We start from the raw sequence: 18,873 nt of genomic DNA, 5'->3' as shown, positions 1-18,873 counted from the left end.
AACGGTTCCCAACAGGAAATGTTCTAGAAAGCTGGATAAGAAATAGCACTCACCAGCTTAACACCACAACTAATTGAGGATATCTTTTCTAAGGAGTTTTGAAATCAAACAATCTTAATTCTCGAAAGTAGCAGTCTGAAAAACACGACAGAAACATACCAAATGTGCCATAAAATCCTCTAGGTCCACAAGTCCCCACACCATACTTCTTCAGAGACGCCAAAGCTGCTGCCTTTGTGGAAGTAAAAAAAAATTAGATTTTAATGATTTACGTTAAGAGTTCGAAACTGACATTTCCTATTCTCGAACCCACATGGCTCCTCTTTCCTCCCTCCCCAGCTCTCCTTCCTTTCTTAGAACTATGACAATTCTAACAACAGGATATAAAGAAAAGACAGACATAATGATTTAGGTTTATGACTTAAAACACAGACAAGTTGTACTTTAGCTCGATTATCAAAATCTGGTCAACACGATGCCTTTATACTTTTTTGGCGTTTATGGACATAAGCTTTTCCTCAAAAATGTTCACTGGCCCAGAATCCCAACAGAAGATGGGGCCATTTCCTAGACACATCTCTGACTATGAGCCAGGTCTGGCACACACAGTTCTCTGGCTGTCACCCATCACTAAGCCACTTCAGACCCTCTTGCTACCCTTTGTCAAAACCCAGGCTACAGCTGTCAGAAGAATAACGGCACTCACTCACACAGACCTCTCCGACATGCTGCCTTTGTCCCTTATTCTACGTCAGTGAGGCTATTGGTCCACTTCAGTATATGTGCTACTTACCTTGACCCTAGGATTATCCAAGAGTCCAAGAAAATTAAATGAGGCAAAGTTTACACACTTTTTTCCATTCACCACGATGCTGTGGCTTGGAGGGCTGGGGAAGAGACAAGAATGGCACACATCAGCAGACATTCTGGGACAGGGCGCACCCTGTCACCTTACCCTGGAGGCAGACAGGTCACATGAGTGTTGTTCTGGTACCCTATTTGCATACCAGGCTCCTAGCTTTTATTTTTCATTTTTAAAAGGAAAAATTAGAAAACGGTATTAAAAAAATCAGATTTAATTCAAATGTTCTTACTAGTCTACCCTGTACTACTTAAATAAATTCCAAGGTGGATAGATGAATGGCAAATCTCTGCTTTGGTCTTAAAACTCACTTAAGAAAGAAGCAGCTAAATAAGGTACCTCAGAAAAAAATCTGGAATACGACAAACAGGGAGGAAATATAAAAAGATCAAGAGCAAAAGCAAGACTAAGCAGAGCAAGTTACGATCTGACAGTTACGCGGTTTAAAAATACCTGTTATTTATAGGAAGCCACTAAAAGAATAAGTGGGACATGCTCCCCAGGTCTAAAGTTAAAATTAAGAAGTTTTGTTCAATGAAGATACCAAAGACAAAGTTAACAGGTGGGTGATAAAGAGATTTCTTGTACTTCAGATGGTATCAACTGTATTTTATCTACCACTAAGGAAGAAAAACAGTGCCCATTAAAATGTAACTACGTTTTCTTTTCATCTAGAATTTTTTATTTATATTTAATGAAAAGTTCTATTAGGCGTTCATAGACAGAGATTTTTGTCACGCTACTTTTTTACTTACATAAAGGAAAATATAAGCAAGATAAATCAGTCAAGACATTCCTAAGCTTATTACCCGAGTTCTGGCCATCTGCTCCCCTGTGAAGCCACGGATACCACGGGGATTCACACAGTATTCTCCTCCCCGCCATCAGGAGTATCCCAGCATTGCTCAGGAGGACGCTCCACTTTCATCTCTGAGATTACCCAACAAATTAGTGTCACCCATTCTCTACGTTAAACTCCTAGTTTCACCTTTCCCCAATCGAACCACATGCTTCTAAAAAGTAAGCTGCTATTATCCAAAGGCAGCAGAAAGGGATGTTCACAGCCTTAGTCACAGCCACCTCTGTTCATCTGCTCACAGGGGTCTGGCCATTTCCCCCGCCATCAGCTGACTGACTTACCAGCAGCAGTCATAACCCAACTAAGCGCTGGCAGCAAGCAGAGCCGTGAGCCGGTTCATCGGTACACAGGCAGTGACAACCCCCCTGGCTGACGACAACTCTCGGCAGCTACAAGATCCACCCCCATTTTAGAGATATTAATACAGGAAAAAAACGTGTTTTAGAATCAACATCAAAAACTGACCAAGGATTAAAACCTACGAAGTATATAGGAGCCTTGCTAATCAAAAGACCAGCTGGGAATCAGGTAGAAAAAGAGGTACAAGATACGAAGAGGCATTCACAGAAGGAGAAAACGCCAGCAGCTAATAAGTAGATGAAATGATACTCAAAGGTTCAAATAATGAGAGAAATGTAAAATAAAACAATGTTGCCAGACAGGGCTGTGAGGAAAACCGGAATCCCCATATACAAACTCAGGGGAGCACAGACAGGTGGATCACAACGTTAAAAAGTCCCACAGGGAAATGAGACGGCCATAAATCAGCACACACTCCGGGTTCGACACCACCCAGGAGACTCAGTCTGCAAGGGGATATTATCACAGGATTTTCTGTGCAGTGGGGAGTGGGGCAGCTTAGGTACCCACTTGAGAAAAACGGCTAAGTGGAAGGCGGTGACAACACACAACAGAATATTATGCAGCAGGGAGAAGAAACAAACAAGAGGCACATCTAGCAACCCCCTCACTCTGTTTGCCCTGCTCTGCTATTTCTTCACACCCCTTAACACAGCTAACCTTCTAATCACTTCATTGTTGGTCTGTCTGCCCCAGGAGAACAAAGATTTTGATTTATTACTATAAACTAATCTGCTCAGCACATTCCTTAAACATAGTAGGCACTCAAATATTTGTCGGAAAATGTTTTGAGTAAAAATCTTGTAAAAAATCAGAACGAAGTCTAGAGCATAAAATTAAAAATACACATTCATAAAATATCAAGACTGTGTGGTTTCAAAGACACATACATCAAAATACTAAAACATATCATTTTAATAGCATGGAAATATATAACACACGAAATGTTAATAGGAAGCATAATGAAAGTATCACAGTGGGTGCCTCAGTGGGGAGGAGAATGGATGTGGGCGCTCAGGATGAAGGAAATAAAGAACAGAGCACCCGGGGCCGGCTCCGTGGCCGAGTGGTTAAGTTTGCACACTCTGCTGCGGCGGCCCAGGGTTCAGATCCTGGGCGTGGACATGGCACCGCCCGTCAGGCCACGTTGAGGGGGCGTCCCACATCCCACAACTAGAAGGACCTGCAACTAAGATATACAACTATGTATGGGGGGGTTTGGGGGGATAAAGCAGAAAAAAAAAAAAAGAATATTGGCAACGGTTGATAGCTCATGTGCCGATCTTTAAAAAAAAAAAAACAAGAAGAACAGAGCACCCCAGTGGGACCAAGCAGGAGTGTTTTCATTTTAAATGACCATCTGAAATATCATGTGTGTATAGTACTCTGACAAAAGATCTTTTTTTAATAGAAAAAAGGAACAAACTGTAATGCCTAAATTAGAGACTATAAAAAATGCCCATACCATCCCTAAAAGAAAGCTTTATATTGGGGACTAAAGCAGTGATCTCTAGAAATTTCTGAATGTTTTTTTTTAGTTAAGAAAGAAATACTACACTAGAAAGCACTGTACACGTCGGCGAGCACACCTACAGGAACCAATACACAAGTCCTTCGAGTAGCGAACCAATTTACCCGGAAACGATGTTGTAGTTGAGAGCAGGATGGTCTTTTGGGACAGGAGGAACAAGAGGTTCTGGTTGCCACTCTTCAATCAATTCTTCCTTTTCCTACAGGAGATAAGGAGTTAAAACACAGCACAGTGCATCACTGGACAGCAACTCCAGCAGTACCCAAATTGTTTGTTGAAAGGGAACCGTCATAACGAACACATAGCTAGAAACAGAGGTCCAGCTGTTGTGGCTGGAAATCACTAGTGAATTTTCTGCGCTTAACCCCTCGCCTCTTTCCTCATCACAGGCTAAAGGCTCTTTTTCCATGTAGCTTTGTGTGTGACTGCAAAAGTTAAGAAAACTTTATCTCTCTGCTCAGGATTTTGCACTGTGGGAAGTAGGAAATATAACTTATACTGACAGCAAGACAAAAAGAAGTCTACAACACAAAGGTGAGACGCACGACCGTGGGTAGTGAGCTCAGCCCGTTCCATGATATTACAGATAGCCAGACCCTAAGTCCTTACAGATGCCAGTCATGGGAAGGGACCATCTAGACCACAAAGCACTGTTTTCCACGAGCCATTGGCAGGGATTCAGAAGTAGCTGAAATATAGAAAAAGACTCTCTTATAATTATTATTATAATGGGACTTAGTTGCTCGGAAATTTCTCATAAAAAGCCACTCTATCTCTTTTGTCCGTTACTTCATGCATGACAACTACCTTGACTATTTGAGTTTCTTATCCTTTCTTGAATCAGAAAAAAAGGTAACCTGGAAAATGTAGTCTGGATGTACAAGATAACACGAGGTACCTAAATTAACCTAACAGTCACAGCCATTCTTGCCTTACAGACAGGCCCACTCTCAATGGTTCTGTTCTCATACTTCTGTCACATGCTTCTGTGCATTTTTCTCCTGAGAGCTAACTCCAGGGCGGGGCCAAGAGCCTGATTCACCTGCTTCACCTGATGCTGAGGCACTCAAAAACACTGGCTGAACAAATCAACCAATAAATTCCTCATCTGTCTCTGCCACTGACCGCATGGGAGAGAACTGTAGCCCACACAAGCCTGGGGTATGGGTCCAGCAGACCATCCACTTGCTACCATGGAGAGAGACATTAGAATCAACTCAAGATCCCTTGGTATTCAAGAGCCTCTGCAGATTTATAAAACTGAGAAGGGCATTTCGTCTACATTGCCATAAGTGAAGCTTTAAAAACACTCACAGTTTTTTTCTTCCTTCCACAGCTTTCAGGGTAAGATGTCACTGATGACTGAATCTTGCTTCAGCTAAGTTTTGCTTTCAAGGATTATTCTAAAATTATTTTCAGGTATCATTCTTTTTAAAAATGTATATATGTGTGGATTCTTTAGACACTTCTGCTTCCTAAGGCTCGCCCAGCATGCCTTGAGCTAAGTCCCATAGAGAACACATCACAATTCAGTCTAGGTGGGGAGGTGGGGAGTAGCGGGGTGAGGAGGATTGCTTCCAACTCTAATTGAAATGTTTAAATTAAAACTAAGAATATTAGGATTGATCAGCTCTTACAAATCTGGGCTAGAAATCTGTTTCATGGCCACATAATCATTCACAAGGAGTTCCTAAATACCAAGGGAAAAAAGGAGAGACAGGATTTCTGACCTACATGGCCCAGTCTTACTGTAATGCTATTGAAAGACTGCTCCATGGCAGCCTAATGCCACAAGGTATTCACAAAAAAGGAAGGGAGGAACTGTGGTGAAGTTTAGGGCATCCCTTCAAAGAGAGGTTCAAATATCCACTGCCATATTAAAGGTCATAAGAAATTATGCAGGGCCCCAGCCCCGTGGCTGAGTGGTTAAGTTCAGGCACTTGCTTTGAAGGCCCGGGGTTCTGCCAGTTCAGATCGTGGGTGGGGACATGGCACCTGGGCACAGACCTAGCAGCACTCGTCAGGCCATGCTGAGGCGGTGTCCCACATAGCAGAACTAGAAGGACCTACAACTAGAATATACAACTAGGTATGGGGGGGGCGCTTCAGGGAGAAGAAGTGGGGGGGAAAAAAGGAAGACTGACAACAGATGTTAGCTCAGGTGCCAATCTTTAAGAAAAAAAAGAAATCATGTGATGAGACAATCTTCACTCTGCTTTACCCAGGTTTCCAAAACTTATTTGCCCTAAGAACCATTTGCTGCATGTCCCCTAGGGCACACTGCCTGACTGTCTCATGATTAATATTGATGATCAGGACAGCAGCAGCCAGTCAGCAAAAACAGGGAGGCAATCGCCACATTGCTGTGGTAATTCCACTCCACTCAAACTTTCTCCTGTGAATGCTCCAGCAAGTAAAGCCCAGAGCTTCATCTCTGTGCTGTACTCAATGCTGCCTTGTGAACCAAAATTTTTAGAGATTTTTGTGGGAAAACATCTCTCCCAGACCCTGTCTCCCTGAGCATTCTGGCACAAGGCTCTAGGGGCTGCACAGGGAAAGGATCCAAGTGACAGAAACCATGCTGCAGCCAAAACTGCTCTTTCCCCTCACACTGGGGCCCAGCTCCCCAGTGCTGCAACCTGAGCGAAGGGTAAGCTGCCGTCCCTCAAGCCCCCGCGTCCCTGTACTAATGGACTGCAAGTGGGCCTCAGCACAGACCCGCCAGACACTTTTGCTCCCTAAGGTTCGTCCCACTTGGCCTTCAGCTGGGCCCTCAGAACACAGTATAATTCGATTTGGGGTGGGGCGGGATTCTTTCCAACTCCGAATTTCCTTTATGAAGACCACAGGAAGCACTTTCACTTAGGTTTCAGAAATGGTGGTGCTTTTCCTGAGCAACTCATGCAATCTTGCAAATGAACATTCGAAATGCAGCAGCTGCCCATGCTGCCCTTCCACCATCTATTCACCAGACTGCTGTTCACCCCTAGCAAGGCACAGAGCCCGGTAACACAGTACTCTTCAGGGTACTGACTTCATCCCTGGCATCCCATGCTTTGTCTACCCTGATACTTCATTCCCCCTGATTTCCCTACCTTACAGAAAACATTTTAACATATATAGTTGAGGGGCCACAAATCCTTTTTGGAAAGACGCAGTAACTATAATCATATACTGAATAATAAAACAGATTTAATCTTACCTTGACTGTAAGATCAGATCGTTCCTGTAATTTGTAAGTTTTAGAGAAAAGAAGTCTGATTATCCAGAGTATTAGAATTCCTTCCAAAATAAGATGGTAAGCAGGAGCCTATGAGTGAAATACAAAAAAGAAATGAAATAAACCCTTCTAAAACCTGCACATAAAATGTGATGCACCCGCATATACTGCCTCCCATGACCTTTAAACTATTACTTCTTAAAATTTACTTTCAAAGTTCCTTTCATTTCTACGCATTCCTTTCCCCATTTCTAACACTAGGCAATTTCTCCTACACATGGAAAACCTCTAATACTCTACCTTTAAAACTGCAAAATTTTTAAAGGAAAAAAATTAATTTTTAAAATAAAATCTGACACAGAATCCCAATATGTCAAACAACATCAACGATCAGATCCTCCAGGTCATTTAAATTTTTACTGGTGGGAAATGACCGTAACAAACATTTCACAGCTTCACAAGCCTTCTGCTACCCCCATCTACCACGGATGACTTAAGACAGCTACTTGGAAACCAGTTTCCACAATTCTTAAAGAATTTTCCACATCTTAGTATATTTTCTGTACCCCTTTTAAGCCTCTTTAAATCTTTCTTGGAACATGGCAGAGAGAAAAAAAGACTTTATAATGCTTAAAGGAATAGCAGATCTTTTTTCTACTGTAGTTCCCCAAAAGTATGTAGTGTTTTCCATGTCAACAGCCATAAAGACGCCATAATGAAACATCCACGTCAGGTCTTCTTTCCAACTCTATGTTTCTAGGATAAAGGCAAGGTTGACTTTTATGTTTTATGCAACTAGACACACTAAGTGCATGTGGAAGATTCCAGATATCAACTAAACCTCAGTCAGTTACAGGGTGCTTTATTCTAATTGGTTGTCACTGGAAAATCATTTAAAAGAGGTATTTAGGGGCCAGCCCTGTGGCCGAGTGGTTAAGTTTGTGCACTCTGCTTCAGCGGCCCAGGGTTTCACCAGTTTGGATCCTGGGTGCGGACATGACACCACTCATCAAGCCATGCTGAGGCAGCATCCCACATGCCACAACTAGAAGGACCTACAACTAGAATATACAACTATGTACTGGGGGGCTTGGGCGAGAAAAACAAGAAAAGAAGATTGGCAACAGATGTTAGCTCAGGGCCAATCTTTATAAATAAACAAATAAATAAATGAGACATTTAGAAACAAACAAATTATTTTCAAACATTAGACAGAAAGAAAGCAAGGATGATTCACAACAGTTAAAAAAAACTGCAGCATGTGGAGACAGGAAAACTGCTGACACATTCATATGTAAACTTCCAGGTCAATGTACAAATAACTTTCAAACTACACACATACGTTACATACACACACGGTTATTTCTTTTTTGGGTACACTATACAAGACTCCTCAAATTCTATATACCCAGTGCATAGAAACTGGGATCGAGAACAGAAATCTTTAAGATGATTTTTTAAAATTGCTGATCCCCCTTGAATATAATTCATTTAAGAACAAGGGCTCTAGTCTAAATATCCTTTTGGTTTTCTCAGTAATTGGATTCTAGCAGGCAAACATCTGCCCAAGGCAAGAGTTAAACACCCCACTCTATAAAGAAATCATCCTAAGAAAAATTGAGGTACTGTCTAGTGAATTAATAAAAATCACAAATGCATCTTCTTTTCCTGGAAATGTTACACCCAGGACGACTTCTCCCAAAACTCACTCTCAGTCAATTATGCAGTCTTCAAAAGGGCAACAACAACGTATCACAGAAAATTATTCATTTCTAAAAACAATCATTCAATTTTAGTGGCTCTTATTTTAGTTACTATAATTCAGCTAATGCTGGACATCGCTTATGTCACCTCTGCTCAGTCACCTGTTGTTCAGGAAGTTCTGACAAGTCTTGAAATGGAGGACACCATCATCACCCCTGCCAGTAAGCAGCAATGGTAAGTTTAAATGAAATTATCAAAAGAAGACCAAGATTCACTTAAATGAATGTGAGTTCTCTAAGCACAGGGCCTACCTCTTGCCTGTTCACTGCACTATTCCCAGTCTAGATCCGTGCTGTCCGATGCCAGAGCCACTAGTCACCATGTAACTAAATATACATCTAAGTGAAATGATATGAAAATTTAGTCCCTCGGTTGCACCTACACACATTTCAAGTGCCTAACAGCCACATGTGGCTACTGTGTTGAATAGCTCAGAGAACACGCAGAAAGTTCTACTGGACAGCGCAGCGAAGCTCAGGAAATACATGTCAAATGAATGAACATTCTCTGAGGCTGAGATTCTGATTTCATTATTATCTAACATACCTGAAATAACCAGCCTTTCAAAAACTTCTTAACTACTCTTCCTTTAAAAATCTACTCAAACATCTGTATCTTGACAAGACAGAAAACGGACATATGCGGAAGAAAGACAAACTACTTCATATTCCTAAATTCTAAATCATTGGGCTTCTTTTCTAACCCCACTCTCCGACAAAAACGGACAAACTCCAACTTATTACAATTCCTTCCCCTATTACTTGCTCCACAGTTCCAAGCACCTGACTCCCCTAGGACCTCCCCAAACTGAGACCTCCCACTCTATTTTCACCACCTCATTCCACCATCCGTCTCAACTCCGGTTTCTGAGGACCAGCCTTTCTCCCGCGCCCCCTCCCACGCGCTCCCTGCCTGCGCCCCGACAGGACCCAGAGCGGGCTCCGCGCCAGCCAGCGCTCAAATCGAGACCCTCGGGGCCGGCTCCCGCCCGTCCCTCCCTACCCTCCGTCGCCGGGACGGTGTTCGCCCCCGAGCCCTTCCAGCGAGGACAGCCGAGGGTGCGGGTGTGACCGACCGAGCCCCCCAGGCCTCCGACCACAAATCCACACGAGTCGTCCCACCTGCCCAGGGTCGGGTGCTGTGTGGGCCTTCGGGCCGCTGAGCTCACCTCGTAGAGCGCCTGTACCATCTCCACAAGCACCCACTGCTCCGCGGCGGTCGCCATAGTCAGCCGCTGGCGCTTCCTTCCGGAAGGCGGGCCGCAAGCACGTCAAGCGGTGCGCGGCGCGGCCTAGTGACGTCTTCACCCCTAGGGGGAGGGGCGGCCGGGCGTTAGGCACCGCCTACTGGCGCTTGCGCACTGGGCGGGAAGCGGGAGGCCTGGGGCTCTATTGTGGAGGCTGTTTTTAGCTTGGGGTCCGTTTTGGTTTCGGGCAGAGACGGGAAACAGCAGGCTGGATCCCCTGGCAGGAGTTCCCACAGGGCGTTGACGTGCTGGGCTCTCGAGATGGAGGGATTAATAATGAATGGCTCTTGCCCTCGCCGGGTAGTTGGGTGCAAGTAGTGTTATAACTTAATCACAAACATAGTCTTTACTTTTAAACTACGTAAGTAATCCAGGAACGGATCATCATAAAAATACAGAAATATAAACAAAAATAGCCAACTCTTACACCTGTAGCGCTTACACGTGTTAGGCATAGTTTCAGGCTTTGCAGGTCAGAGCAGTTTGGTGTGCTACCTTCTAGGGCCTTCGGAGGCATAAGCAAACGTGGTGTGCACACACGCTTATTTGGATTGGGTTTCTTAAATATAGCTGGGATCATAAGGACAATATTATTTCACAAGTTGCTTTTTTCTGTTATTTTTTTCTTGTTTTTTTTTTTTTTTTGGTCTATAAATCTTGTATTTTTAATGGCTGTAGAGGACTATATCTTGGAATAATTTGTTATATATATTTCTCATTCGATTTTATTTAAACATGCTCCTGTTGGTGAACATTTAGGTTTTTTCCACTTTTTCCCTCGTTACAATGCTGCAGTAAATCCATGTGCATGTATCATTCTGTGCTTGTCAAAGTGTTTCTTAGGAAGTTTCCTCAAAGTGGAATTTTAATTAGAGAGTATGAACATTATTAATTTTAATAAATACTGCCATACTGCTCTCCAGAATGGCTCAATCAATTTAAAATGTTTGAAAGTGTATCCACACTCTAGCCCGTGATGGATGTTATCAGTCTCTCTAAAATTTTTGCCAATTTAATGGAGATAAAATGATACCTCACTGAGTTTTATTTTCCATGCTGCTGGTTGTTCATGGGTTGGGCAACTTCCACGAGTCGACATTTCTCTTCATTTACTTATCCAACCGATGTTTACTGAGTATCCACAATGATCGTGAGGACAAAGAAGTGAAAAAAACAGTCAAAAATCTCTTCCTTCCTGGAGTTTATATTCTCCTAAGGGAACTAGAGAGAAGCAAGATGGAGAAGTAGAATATATAGTACCTTACATCATGGGAAATGCTAGAGAGAAAAAAATAAAGCAGGGAAGGGGGATATAAATTGTTGGAGGGGGAAAATTTTAGATAGGATACCAGGGAAGCCTTACTGGGAAGCCGACTTTTGACTTAAATATTAGTTAGAATTGAGGGAGGTAGCCATGCAGATAGCTAATCAATATCTTTGTCGTTTTGCACTGCATACTACAAGGATTTCTCAGCTTCTATGAACTTTGCAGATAGAGGAACTAGCAGGTGCAAAGGCCCTGAGGTTTGAACATTTGCAGAATGTCCAAGGCAGAACGAGGAGGCCCACGTGGCTGGACATGAGTGAACCAAAAGGAGTGGAGTAGGAGGTAAGGGTAGGAATGAGGAGGGAACCGGGTCTTATGGGGTGTGAGCATCACTCAGGATCTGCCCTTTCCCAGATGACATGAGGGCTGTGGGAGGATTCTGAACAGAGGAGTGACATGCTCTGACTTGCATTTGCCTGGATTGCTCTGCCTGCTGTGTTGAGAATTGACTGATCGCATCAAGGTTAGAAACAGTGGATCAGTCAGGGTCAAACCAGGAAAAATAAGCCACTTCAGTTTTGAGAAAGCAAACCTGACACCTTGCTCTGGGCCAAGTCCTGCTGCACGTCAGGTCTGTCCTGCCTCCAGTTCTTTAGGCAACTTTACTGGTAGTTGCCACCTGAGCAAGCCGCTCTGCTCAGGCACAACCCGACAGCATCTCCCTCAGCGCATCTTGCATCTCTTCCTTTCTGACCTGGGGCCAATGTGTGGACTTGTCTAGAAGCAGTCCGGCATTTTTGTCCGGATGCAACCAGGACACACCAGGGAGCTGGCACTCTCTGGGGCCCCCCACTCCTCTCTTCCAACTTAACAAATAAACAAAAGCAAACAAACCCTTGTTCTGGCTTTCTTTCCTTTCCTCTCTCACACTCTCTGTCCCCGCTCCTCTACTGAGAGCTTGTTCCCAAACCTTGCTGGGGGCACCCCCTTGTCTGAGACTGTGTTTTCTGGGGGGAAACCATTCAATCAAGAAAAGCCTTGCATTTCAGGAGAAACCACAAAACAAACATGCAAACAAGAAACAGGAACACTTGTCTCTTCTTACGATGATCAAGCCTAGCGCTGGCACACGGCCCTGTTTCCTGCACGCTCTAATCCCTAGAGGATAGCCACTTTATTTCTGACTTAACGACCAACACAGATATAATCACCATGTGAGGAAACTGCTGTTTTCCACCAAAGAGAATGAGAAACAAATTGAGTAACTCCTCTGTCTCTTCTTTTCAATAACACTATCAACTTTAACCCAAGAGCCAGCTCTTTTGAGAGCCGGACTCCCTAGCAATTGCAGGGTTTTGTTTGTTTTCTTTTCAACAGTATTTAAAGCAGAGGGATTTTAACAGAGGCAATGGAAGAAGCCAAAAAGAGGTAAAAAAAAAAAAAAAAAAAAAAGGGAGGGCAGCCCAGAGATCCTCACAGCAGGAAGCCAAGAAAGGGGAGGGAGGCAGGCACGATGCTGAGCAGAGCGGAGTGGAGGTGGGGAAAGGATGAGGGCGACTCTGAGGACAGTGGGCCCAGGCCCAGTGTGAGCAGGGAGACTGGTTAAGATCCCCTTACAGGGGCCGCTCCGAGGCCCAGCAGTTAAGTTCGTGTGCTCTGCTTCTGCGGCCCGGGGTTTCACTGGTTCTGATCCTGGGTGCGGACATGGCACCGCTCATCAGGCCACGCTGAGGCGGCGTCCAACATAGCACAACCAGGGGCATTCACAACTAGAATAGACAACTATGTAGCTGGGGGCTTTGGAGAGAAGAAGAAAAGAGAAAAAAAGAAGATTGGCAACAGATTTTAGCTCAGGTGCACATCTTTAAAGAAAAAAAAGACCCCCCCCCCTTACATCAACCCAGGTGATTTGTAGGGGTGCAGGCAAGGGAGGTTGTAGGGAAATGGTGGCGTGCTGAAGGCTTACTTTGAAATTAAGAGCAAGATTCGCTGATGGACCAGACGAAGGGTGTGAGGAAAAGACAGGAGTCGAGTCCGGAGGAATGAGAAGAATGGCGTTGCCAATGACTGAGGCGAGGAAGGAGGCAGGAGGAGCAGGTTTGGGGAGAAATGTCAGGTGCTGGGTATGGGATATCTGGGAGTCTGCCAGGGAGATGCCAAGTACCCACTTGTGTGAACAGGTTTGGAGAGGAGGGGAGGGATCCGGACCGAAGATGTAAATCTGGGAGTTGTCGTCAGACAGACTGTGCGGTATTTAAACACACTGATGAGATGCCTAAGGGAGGAATGGAAAAGGAAGAGGCTCAGGGCGGAGCAGCAGGGCAGAGCCAGACAAAGGGCCTGAATGGAGCATCAGGAAGTTCAGAGGAAAACGCAGAGAGCAGAACGTGGTGTCCTGGAAGCCAAAGCAGAAAGTGGTTCAAGGATGAGAGAGTGGCCATCTGTGCAACTGCTGCTGAAAGGCCAAGTAAGAGAGACAAAGAAATGCCCACGGCTCTCGCCATCTAATGATGAAACACTCTGAAAGAACTCAACCAAGAAATGGGCTAAAACTGTGCTGAGGAGACAGGACTTGGTGAAGTGAGTGTGAGGGGCAATGTAAGACACCTGAACCTTCATCCTCCGTAGTAAATTGTTAATGAAACATGGGAAATGAAAACGTCATAAACAGAATAGTATGCTGATTAAAAATGTGAGGACATTTTCAGAAGAAGTGACTAAAAGAAGTGGTTGCCTTGGGGAAATGGGAATCTGGGGTGGAGAAGCGTGGGCCAGGACTAATGTTTTTTTATTATAAACCTCGTGCTTTTATTTGAATTCTTAAGCTATAATATATGTAATTCTAGGAGAAAAATAAAAATTAAACCAAAATTGTATCTTTAATTGTCCTTTACAATATTCTCCCTAACATGTTTACCATTACGTGTAAGTCACTGTCGTTAGTGATTTACGTGTATTAAACAGTGGACTAATATCTTACTGTGGATGTGGAATGATTTCTGTTTGGACCCAAAATCAAATAGATTCGTTAACATAATAAAATTAACTCTGGAAATCCCTTAAATCTCCATTTCTCTACAGTATATCAAACGTGGTTTGCATACACACCCTTGAATCCATTCCTGCAACTCTTCCTTAGATAAAGTTTCTGAAGGCTTCTCCATTCATTATTATTTTTGTTTATTGTAGGGGAATAAAGTTGAGTTGCTCAGACTGCTAAGTGCATAATACTTACGGTCTATTGACTCATCCATCTGTTCACTTCCCCCTTGTGTCCCAGGTCCCCCCTCCCACTCCCAGCCCATGTCCTTCTGGACACCCACTCTAATGTCTTGAAGTACACTTGCAGCCTTGCAAAATATGCAGTGACAATCATTGCTCAAATCATTCATGAAAAATTGAAAAAGTGAGGTTCAGGTCATCGCTGGATAGCTGTGGTCCTATGGCTCAGCAAAGCCACCAAAGACTCTAGTTCTTCTGAGATCTTTGCTTCGCTACCCAGAGTATTAATTCTTTTTAAGATCAATATCAAGATCATTTTAAGACCAGTTCCCCTCACTGGCTGTAAGACAGCAACCAATGGTAAGTAGTTCTGCGTGACTCCATGTTCATGTCCAGGTGAAGAGAGAGACTGGTTTCCTGAAGGTTTTTTTTTCCCTGAGCTAACATCTGCGCCAGTCTTCCTCTCTCTCATGTGTGGGTTGCTGCCAGAGCATGGCCACCAATGAGTGGTGTAGGTCCAGATCCAGGAACTGAACCCAGGCCGCTGAATTGGAGCATGCTGAACTTAACCACTAGGCTACAGGGCTGGCCGCAAGGTGTTTTTCTTAAGAGTAAGAAATCAACTTTCTCAGAAACCCTCAGAGCTCTGCTCAAGTCTCCTTGGCCCAAATTGGCTTGGATCTGTCCACTGCTGAATCATTTGGCATAAAGGAGAGAAGGGGTGACTCATTGCTACACAACGAGTGGGAGGGGATGGTGACTGGGAGTCAGTCACAACCTTCTAAAGCTACCTCACTGGTCTCCTCATTTTATCTTGCTTTCCTCCAGTCCATTCAACACCGCAACCATCTGACTATGTCACTCATCACCTAAACTCCCTCAGTGGTGTGGTAGCTGGTCTTCAAAGATGGCCCTGCCACTGAATTACACCTCCCGGTATTCTCACCTTGAATCTGGGTTGGCTCCGTGATTTGCTTTTGACCAATGATGGCTTGTGCCTTCTGAAGCTGGGTCATCAAAAACTTTGCTGTTTCTGCTTGAGCCTCTAGGAATACTCTTTTAGGGAATACTCTCTCTAGGAAACCATCCACCATACTGTGAGACACCAAAGCCACATGAAGTGGCCATGTGTAGGCACAACGGCTGACAGCCACAGCTGAGCTCCTAGACAACAGCCATGTGAGTGGGTCACCTTGGGCATCCAGCCCAGTTGGGCCTTCAGATGACTGCAGCTCCAGCTTCCCCATGACCACAACCGCCCCTGAGACCTCGAGTGAGAACTGCCCAGCTGGGCGCAGTCAACCTGCAGAGCTGTGAGAGAGAAGAATAATAAATAGGTGTTTTAGCCGTTAAATTCTAGAATGGTTTGTGGTTTAGCAATACATAACTGAAACCAATGCCTTCCCATAGAATATCAGTTTAGGTTGCCTTTGGCTGTGAGTGACAGGGTCCCTGGCCAGCGATGACTTGGACAAAGGCCTTTGAGGACCCCACGTACCAAGAAGCCTGGGGAGGCAGTTCCAGGATTCGTTCAGGGGCTCAGCAATGTCAAGGACCCAAACTCTTTCTCTGTTTCCTCCTGCCATCCTCAGCACGGTGACTTTGTGTCATTGGGATTGCCACCAACTCCAGATGGCCACAGTGCCACACAATCACATGCAGTTAGGACTAGAGGAGCAGGGCAGAAAGGACCTCTCCTCTTGAGCTCTGAGGCTTTGTCTGGAAACCTGATTTTTCCCAAGAGCCCTCCAGCATTCTTCCATTTACACTTGAGTAGGGGGAACTGCCGGCATGCCCACCCCTGACCAGTCACTGGGAAAGAGAGGATAGAATTAGCAACCAATTTTGACTCATCTTCTGGGGCTGAGGGCTCGACCTACCCTCCCTGAGATCAAGGGGTCTCTGCCTGAATAAAATGGGGTTCTGTTTTCAGGAAAGAGGAGTGGCATTGGATAGGTCACAGTGCCTGCCACACCATTAGAGAAAGTCCAGTCCTTAACCATCCCTTGTTCTGGCCCCATCCCCACTTAGCGTTTCCCTTCTTCCTGTCTGCACACCTTGGCACCTGTACCGGGAACACACACTCTGTTCCTAGAATGCTTTCTTCTCCCAGCCGAGAGACATGTGTCCTTAGATCTCAGCACAAACACCACTTTCTCAGGAAGCCCCCGTCTCAAGTTCTCGGCTCTCTTGGACCCTGCAATTCTTGGCTTCATGTAATACACCTGAACGCACAATTGTGATGTATGTATTACCACCTGCCTTCCCCACAGACAAAGAGAGAAGCTGGGACAATACTTCTGTTGCTATGTTCGCAAGTATCTAGTAGATAGTCGATAAGTAATTACCAAATGTATGAAAAACCACATTTTGCTCCCTCCACTTCACCCACACCTCACTATGCTGGTGTTGTATAAACACCAGAGTCATTTTAAAGTGCTCTCAACTTTTTCTTCCTTTGCTGGGTAAGATTCGCCCTGAGCTAACATCTGTTGCCAATGTTCCTCTCTCTCTTTTTTTTCTCCCTCCCCAACGTCCTAGTACATAGTTGCATATTCTAGTTGTAATCCATCTAGTTCTTCTATGGGAGCCACCACCCCAGCGTGGCAACTGACAGACGAGTGGTATGGTTCTGCCCCCAGGAACCGGGCCCCGTCCGCTGAAGCAGAGTGCACTGAGCTTTAACCACTAGGCCGCTGGGGCTGGCTCAGCACTGGAGTCATTTTAAAACCTATTCTGCATCCTAAATGCTGAAAAGCTTCAAGAGGGTGGTCTTAGATTGTCCATACAATAAGCTCCATTTTGCTTAAACAGGACCTTATTTTATGCTTTATGAAATTTTTAGGTTTCAGTTCAGGATACCAGAAATAAGCAACTTATAATGATACGAAATCTTATTCATCTTTCAAGTCTTGGATAACCATGTTATACATTTTTTAAAAAGTGCAGATTAACATGATTAGAAGAGTCCCGTTTAAGAAGGACTAAGCTGATTGTTCTGGAAACTAATGTATTTTCTTAATAAACCCAAGCTGCAGTGCTCAGGGGTGACCCTGTGACCGGATTTCTGGGGGAGCTAACTCTTTGTATTGGAGGAAGTCTCGAAACTTCCATGCCAATATTCTACAGATAGATGTTAAGAATACTATTTCCACACTTTGTTATAATGAAGGGGAAGTGCCATCCTAAGTTATGGTTTGTGCTTACAAACATCCCTCCTGCCCATACCAGCTCTGTGACCTTAAGCATGTTGCTTAAACTCTCTGTGCCCCAGTTTCCTCAGTTGTGAAATGGCGATGAGACTGCTGTGAGAATTAGGCAAGTCAGTCCACGCCCAGTGCCTAGAACAGGGGCTGGCCCTGGTAAGCGCCAGTGTGCAGCGCAGAGTCAGGATCTCAACGCGGTATCACCCAAAGCATGAGTTTTGAAGGTTTGAACCCCTGCTCCACCACTCGACCAGCTCAGGACCCTTGGTGAAATAGTAACCGCTCTGAACCTCTGTATTCTCATCTGTGTAATGGGGTCATTAACACCCACCTCATGAAACGAGGGCTAAATTAACGCAAGCTGTGACTGCTCTCACCTGACACCTCAGCCGCCAAGAAGCCATCACTCACACATGGCAGGACAGAGCACCTGGGCCTGCAGGGCACTCAGAAGCCATTGAGTTCAAGTTCAGTCATTTTTCAAAGGAAACAGTTCAGGGGCGGAAGGAGAGGGGACACAGTGACTTGTTCACAGTCACCCAGCTAGTTAGAGACAGAGACACCACTGTGCGTCTCTGAGTTTTATGATGATATATTTTGTTTTAGCATATTTACATTGTGTTATAATGCAACAGCCTTTTATTCCAGGAGTTGCTAACACGTCTGTGGTCCTCTGCTACCCAGCGAGGGCCAGAGAAGCAGAGGTGAGTCAGCTGCGTGAGCCAGTACCTCCAACCCTTCACGGACTTTCGGAAGCCCTGTCACCCACGTTGAGTTTTCTCTGGTCCTCTAAAGAGGAGGAGCCAATGGACTGGGGCAGCTCTGGAGACTCTGGTCCTGAGGCCACCTCAAGGCTCCCAGGGCCAGAAGTCCTGGGTCCTTAGCAAATCTCTATCTCTGTTCCCTGTGATGGGCAGAATACAAACATTCTTTCAAATGACTATATTGGTTTTTAAGGAGAATCAGCCTTCATTTTTTTTTGAGGAAGATTAGCCCTGAGCTAACATCTGCTGCCAATCATCCTGTTTTTGCTGAGGAAGACTGGCCCTGAGCTAACATCCGTGCCCATCTTCTTCTACTTTATATGTGGGACACCTACCACAGCGTGGCTTGCCAAGTGGTGCCATTTCTGCACCCTGGATCCTAATAGGCAAACCTGGCTGAAGCAGAAAGTGTGAACTTAACTGCTGTGCCACTGGGCCGGCCCCCAGAATCAGTTTTCTTTTACTCAGTGATCTTTAATACTACTATTAAAGAGAATATCTATGAAAAGCTCAAGTTCTACTGTATCAGACAAACATTTGGGATATTGTGACCAGTGCGACCCCAGAGCGAG

General features: G+C 44.7%; 1 protein-coding gene across 1 annotated transcript in view; it reads right to left on the bottom strand.

Moving 5' to 3' along the window:
• LOC124241035 (serine palmitoyltransferase 1) overlaps window positions 1-9,876 on the bottom strand; it is a 47,546-nt gene extending 37,670 nt beyond the window's left edge. The window contains exons 1-5 of the mRNA XM_046664519.1: window positions 9,765-9,876; window positions 6,815-6,922; window positions 3,717-3,811; window positions 794-887; window positions 160-232 (exon numbers count right to left, since the gene is read on the bottom strand). Of these exons, the coding sequence (XP_046520475.1) occupies window positions 160-232; window positions 794-887; window positions 3,717-3,811; window positions 6,815-6,922; window positions 9,765-9,821 (427 nt within the window). The 5' untranslated portion in view covers window positions 9,822-9,876. The remainder of the gene's footprint in view (window positions 1-159; window positions 233-793; window positions 888-3,716; window positions 3,812-6,814; window positions 6,923-9,764) is intronic.
• Between the last annotated feature and the right edge of the window lie 8,997 nt (window positions 9,877-18,873).

The sequence above is a fragment of the Equus quagga genome, chromosome 6 (genome assembly GCF_021613505.1).
Source record: "Equus quagga isolate Etosha38 chromosome 6, UCLA_HA_Equagga_1.0, whole genome shotgun sequence".
In the NCBI taxonomy this organism is placed as follows: Eukaryota; Metazoa; Chordata; class Mammalia; order Perissodactyla; family Equidae; genus Equus; species Equus quagga.
Note: the sequence above shows the minus strand (reverse complement) of the source record. Positions and strands in the feature narration are given on the sequence as shown.